General features: G+C 65.1%; 1 protein-coding gene across 1 annotated transcript in view; it reads left to right on the top strand.

Annotated features, from left to right (window-relative positions):
• Positions 1-4122: 4122 nt before the first annotated feature.
• EMIHUDRAFT_120514 (hypothetical protein) overlaps positions 4123-6322 on the top strand; it is a gene marked incomplete at both ends in the record, with an annotated part of 15820 nt that continues 13620 nt past the window's right edge. The window contains 4 exons of the mRNA XM_005762965.1: positions 4123-4857; positions 4912-5124; positions 5577-5798; positions 6054-6166. Coding sequence (XP_005763022.1) covers positions 4123-4857; positions 4912-5124; positions 5577-5798; positions 6054-6166 — 1283 coding nt within the window. The remainder of the gene's footprint in view (positions 4858-4911; positions 5125-5576; positions 5799-6053; positions 6167-6322) is intronic.

Raw genomic sequence — 6322 nt, 5'->3', positions numbered from 1 at the left:
GGATCGCAGCTCTCAAGCCGCCGCCGGCTTGGCACCAGGGCTTCGGGCGGGTTGATCGGAGCCAGCCAGTCGAAAGAGCCGTCGACCAGCCTCCGTCGGCGTGTGGCGCCGAGCTGGACGCGTGCTAGGGCTGTCAGCGAGGAGAAGTTGCTCGCAGTGGTTCGCAAAGTTGCGAGGGTTTCTTTGGAGGTGTCGTCCGACTCCAACTTGACGACCTCGGCGTTCATGAATCCGTCGCAAAGGCCCAGACTGCTCGCAGTCACCGGAAGGATGGCATGGCCGATATAGACCTTGCCAGCGGCAGGGATGATGGGGGGGGCGACGGCGGTGATGCCAAGCGTCAGCTCGTTGACTACGTTGAACGATGCTACGGTTGTGTAGCTCGAGTCGGGCTCTACCCAGACGCCACCGTCGGTGGTTAGACACGGTGGCACCGTCACATCGAGCTGGACCGCGCGCAAGTACTGGCCGGTCTTTGGGTTGGCCCAGACGTGCAAGGTCATAGTATGAGGCAAGTCATTGTAAGACGAGTCATAGTATGGCGCGAAATTGCCACTGATGCCGAAGTTGGCGGTGCCATAGACGCCGAAGTCGGTCCCGAGGTCCACATCTTCGGGGTCCGGCATTAAGTTGCTCCACACCTCCGCCGTGGCTTCTTTCGACAGACCAAGCGAGTCGTCGCAGACCATGCTCACCTTCATGTCGATTGGGATGTGGTGGTTGGCGTGCTGCGTCAGCCAACCATCCTCGTCGATTGAGATGATCCTCGGATTGGAGCTGTAAAAGGAGAGTACGTCGCTCGTGTTGATATGCGCCAGGTGGTTGAAGTTATGGTAGAGGTACTCGATGCCGTCGCACGTGTAGGCCAGGTCGACGTCCGTCCGAACTGTGTTGCTTGACAGCGTCGCGCCGATGGTCGAGTCTTTGAGGCTCCAAACAAAATGGTTGAATGTGCAGTTGGGCCTGGACTCGCCGAGCACCAGGAATGCCTTCACCGGGGTCACCGTCACGCCCGTGATTTTGACGCCATTACCTGGATTGAACTCTGGCGTCTGGCCAACCATGATGGTTCCCGCGGATTGAGGCACGACGATTGAGCTCTGCTCGATGAAGGCGAGCGAAGAGGGCTTCTCTCCATTCTCCCAATCGGACACGTCCTCGTACGTCATCACCTCGTACACCATGTGCGAGGTTGTTATAATCTTTTGCTCGTTGGTGGGCGACAGTCTGGCTGTCGTGACCAGCGTGCCTCGCTCGAAGCTGCTCGAGTTGCACGGCATCCTGTACAGCGTCATGACGTCCTGGCCCTGTACGCTTATGGAGGTCCGTACCTCGGTCAAGTGCACGACGTCCGAGCAGTCGGTGGCCTCGAAGGTGAGCGAGCCGACTTGGACCTTGACGTCCACGCAGACCTGCGAACAGGCGATCGCGCCCTCGGAAACGGTGACGGTGTCGTCATCGTTGTCGACAGTGCCGCAGCCCAACGTGTTGTCAGAGATGTTGTACAAGACCGTGTCCATGCCAGCGTACGTCGTGATCTCGGAGCCGTCGTCGAAGGAGACGGTCAGGCGGAAGCTCGACGACGTGGGCTTTCCAAAGAGATATGTCGAGGCGAAGTCGTTCGTCGGCGTCATCTCGGTCTCGATAATCGCAAAAGTGATTTCCGTTGGCATCGGCGGGTTCACGTACATGGGAACCCCAGCCGTGACAATCTCCGTGCCACATCTTATGAAGGTTGCGGTGACGGACTCCTCGATGCACTCGCGCACCGCATTCGGCGCGACGGCCACCATCCAGTGATCGCTGGCGGGGTTGGCTATCGTGAGGCCTGACGTGGTGGTGTCAGATCCGCCCGGACTGGTCCAGATAATGTTGGACGAGTTCGATGCCGCGTTTGTCTGGAGGCCCGACACGTCCTCGCTCTGATCATCCGACCAGACGATATAGGAGAACAGCAGGCCGTAGTGAGCAGGTGAGCCGGCAAGTTGCAAGGGCGCCTGAGTGAGCACCTGGCTCATCGCGAAGCTCGCCGTGAAATCGTCGCCAAAGCTGAAGGTGGACGGTGGCGCGGTGCTCCACGCAACGTCCGTGATGACGCGGTTGACGAGACGCTTGACGCTGACGCTATCTGCCGACACGGTCACCACCTCGCTGGTCGTCGCCGACCCGGGAAAGAGGCTTACCTGCATCGTGCCCGCCGCCTTGCCGCGAAGAGTGGTGTCGGTTCTGCTGCCGCCTGCGTCCACCACGAAGTCTGCCACGCTCAAGTTCGTCGAGTTGATCGCGGTGGCGAGCGTGGTCACGTCCAGGCCGTCGGCGTAAACTCGCACGCGGGTGCTCTGAAACGCATACTCGTCGTCAAAGCTCGAGCACTCATCGGCGGCAACTCGTTCGATGGCGTTAAGCGTTGTGTCCTCCACTGTGATAGTCAGCGATGTGGGGACCACCACCAGGAGGGACACGGACGTCACCATGCCTCCCGACGTGAGGGTCACTTCAACAAGCGTTGGCGAGGTGAGGGCCTTGCTGGGGGTGACCGCGCATGAGCCCGCCGACACAGAGGTGGCAGTGTCGTTGCTGGCCGAGCATGCGGTCACAGATGCGCTAGTGAGGATGGCGTAATCGATCGCATCGGACAGCGCGTAGTCAGTCAGGACCGTCACTCCGTAGGTCCGCGACGCGCTCTCCCCGTTGATCTGGTAGGGGTCAAAAAGCTGCCCTCCCAGCTGCGGGGCATATGGCAACACGCCACTTTCCGCAAGGCCGATGACGTCCAAGCTGGCACCGTAGTTGCCGCTGACGGTGTCATCGCGGAAGTCGACGATGCGCGAGTCCTCGAATCTCACAAGCTCGTTGCTGCCCTCGTTTAGCAGGTTAACGAGCTTGCACGATATGACGTCGTTCAGCATCTCTCCGGGGGCCGCGCTTTCGAGCAGCGAAAACCTCACCGAGAGGGCAAAGAAGACGCCCTTCCGCTCGTTTGGCTGGTCTGTCCCGGAGCTGGACGGCGAGGCACTTAAAAAGGTCATCGTCTTCTTGCCGTCAGAGCCCACGACGTCGCCGTAGGTTGGCTCCGCAAAGTGTGTGCTGGAAGAGCTCGAGATGTAGTTCAACTTGCTCTGATTGTACTTGACCTGGTGACAAGAGAGCAGAGAGATGACTGGACAAGCCGCGGAAAGGGCCACGCGCTAGCGGTAAGTGCAGCACCGCACCTCAAACGTCCAGCTGTACGTTTCGTCGGACGGGTAGTTGATGAACACGATTGCGTCGAACTCGTCGGTCGGGATCGAAGCCGACGTGGCGTACACAGGGTAGATGGGCATCGTGAGGAAGCTGGAGGTAGTCACATAAGGCGGCGCCGATGCGCGCTTCCCTGTAGAGGAACTCCGGAGGCCGGTGGTGCTCTCATACCTACGAGAGAAATTGGATCAGCGTCACGCTCGCAGCGGTTGGGCGAGGGTGGTGCTTGTGACAGCACGCACCAGTTGGGCGAGGCCTTGAGAGTGACATTGCCAGCGTGCACAGAGATAGGAGCCGCGCCGGAGGTTGGGGTGACTGTGACTGTCACGCTCCTTTCGATGTCCACAGAGCTGAAGTCGGAGCCTTCAAGAATGAGAAGACACGAGTCCACGTGACGCTTCGCGATCTTGGCCAGGCGCGTTGTGCCACAGTTCCCGCCGCGAGACACGCCTGCGACGCTGATCAGAGCCTGTTGGGGCGTGTCGGTGTAAAAAGAGCCGTCCTCGTCATGCAGGGTGTATGAAACATAGACACGTGGTCGTTCCGCGTAGACCAGTAGCGTCCTCAGTGTCGCAAAAATGGCCGTTGCAGGTTTGGTTGCCGTGCTGGTTTGCTGGGCGGAGATATAGGAGGTGGTGTCCTTGGTCCAGCGATAATTCATCACGTTGGCGTACAGAGTGGCAGATGTGTCAGGCGTCGGCGAGTAGATGCCAGTCATGGACGACACTGAGAGCGTGCCGGTTGAGCCGTGCTCTGATCTAATCGCCAACAGCGTCGAGTGTCCGTTTGCAAACGCCAGCTGCGGGCTCGCGCTGTACTGGTTTCGAATGCTACCTGGCAGATCGGCGGTCAGGCTCTCCTGCGTGCATGTGAGTGGGTACGATGGCGGCGGCGGCGAGGGCGGCGGCGGGGAGGGCGGCGGCGATGAGGGCGGTGGCGGCGAAGGTGGGGGCGGCAGAGGAGGCAGCGGCAGCGGTGACGGTGGCGGCGGCAAGGGCGGCGGCGGCGACGGTGGGGGCGGAAAAGGTGGCGGCGGCGCGGATGGCGGCGGAGAAGGTGGCAGCGGAGAAGGCGGCGGTGGAGAGGGCGGCGGCGGAGAGGGCGGCGGCGGCGAGGGTGGCGGCGGCGCGGGAAGTGGTGGCGAGGGCGGCGGTGGCGAGGGCGGCGGTGGAGACAGCGGCGGCAGCGGCGGCGGTGGCGAGGGTGGTGGAGGCACGGGTGGCGGCGGTGACGGCGGCGGCGGTGACGGCGGCGGCGGTGAGGGTGGAGGCGGTGAGGGCGGCGGCGGGCTCGGGGGCGGCGGCGACGGGGGCGGTGGGCTGGGCGGAGGCGGCCAGGGCGGTGGCGACGGAGGCGGCGGCGAGGGCGTGGGAGGCGAGGGCGGTGGTGGAGACGGAGGCGGGCTCGGAGGCGGCGGGCTCGGTGGTGGGGGTGAGGGCAGTGGTGGGCTTGGGGGAGGCGACGGAGGCGGTGGCGACGGAGGCGGCGGCGAGGGCGGTGGAGGCGAGGGCGGTGGCGGCGATGGCGGCGGCGGCGGGCTCGGGGGTGGCGGCGAGGGTGGTGGCGGGCTGGGGGGCGGCGATGGAGGCGGCGACGGCGGCGGCGGCGACAGCGGCGGTGGGCTAGGGGGCGGCGGGCTCGGTGGAAGCGGCGAGGGCGGCGGCGGGCTAGGGGGCGGCGGGCTGGGCGGCGGCGGAGAGGGCGGCGGCGGACTGGGCGGTGGTGGGCTCGGGGGCGGCGGTGACGGAGGCGGTGGTGAAGGTGGCGGCGGGCTGGGCGACGGCGATGGAGGTGGCGACGGCGGTGGCGGCGACGGCGGCGGCGGGCTCGGAGGCGGCGGCGACGGAGGTGGCGGCGACGGCGGGCTCGGGGGCGGCGGTGCCGGTGGCGGCGTCGGTGGAGGCGAGGGCGGAGGCATCGGCGGCGCGAAGATCACCGGTACGGTGCACTCGACGCAGGCGCCCACCGTCTCCGTGAGGGTTTCAGAGATGGCGGGCTGTGTCCAGTTCGTCACGGCCAACACCTGCGCCTCTGAGAGATCTGTCGTAATCTGGACCGACACCTCGCTCTTGTGCACCACGTACAGCCACGGCGCTGTCGAGAGTTCCTCCTCCGGGGAGAGGGCGTTGGTCTGATGCAGCCGCTCCGTCAGAAGCTCGGCCAACTCACCGATCGTCTGGTTGTTGGTCTCCTGCATGAACTGCGGCAAGGCGCGCAGCGACCTCCCATTCTCGTCGAACGTCAAGTAGGTCGAGGCCTTGCGGAATACGACGTAGGCCTTGACGCTGCCCCCCTCCCCCTCCACGCGAGCCGTGCACTGCTCGATGCCGGAGCAGCAGACATATTCAACGGCAGCCTCGAGCTCCGCGATCCCCAAGCCCGCGCCGTTCGGCAGGGTCAGGTTGACGCCGATCGTCTTCCACTGGTCCACCTCGACGGCAACCGCCGACCTGTCGAATAGCTCGAAGAGGCTCGCCGACGCCTCCGACACCTCGCCCGCAGTGAGCGAGGCGATCGCGTCGGTTTCGTCGCACGAGAGGAGGTCGAAGCCGACGAGGGTGACGCGCGGGGGGTAGGGGGGCGGCGACGGGGGACGGATAGGAGGCGGCAGCGAGGGCGAGGGCGAGGGCGGCGGAGAGGGCGGCGGCGGAGAGGGCGGTGGCGGCGACGGCGGCGGCGGGCTCGGAGGCGGCGGCGACGGAGGTGGCGGCGACGGCGGGCTCGGGGGCGGCGGTGCCGGTGGCGGCGTCGGTGGAGGCGAGGGCGGAGGCATCGGCGGCGCGAAGATCACCGGTACGGTGCACTCGACGCAGGCGCCCACCGTCTCCGTGAGGGTTTCAGAGATGGCGGGCTGTGTCCAGTTCGTCACGGCCAACACCTGCGCCTCTGAGAGATCTGTCGTAATCTGGACCGACACCTCGCTCTTGTGCACCACGTACAGCCACGGCGCTGTCGAGAGTTCCTCCTCCGGGGAGAGGGCGTTGGTCTGATGCAGCCGCTCCGTCAGAAGCTCGGCCAACTCACCGATCGTCTGGTTGTTGGTCTCCTGCATGAACTGCGGCAAGGCGCGCAGCGACCTCCC

The sequence above is a fragment of the Emiliania huxleyi genome (genome assembly GCF_000372725.1).
Source record: "Emiliania huxleyi CCMP1516 unplaced genomic scaffold EMIHUscaffold_651, whole genome shotgun sequence".
Lineage (NCBI taxonomy): Eukaryota > Haptophyta > Isochrysidales > Noelaerhabdaceae > Emiliania > Emiliania huxleyi.
The sequence above is the reverse complement of the archived record's forward strand: the minus strand, read 5'-3'. Positions and strand labels throughout refer to the sequence as shown.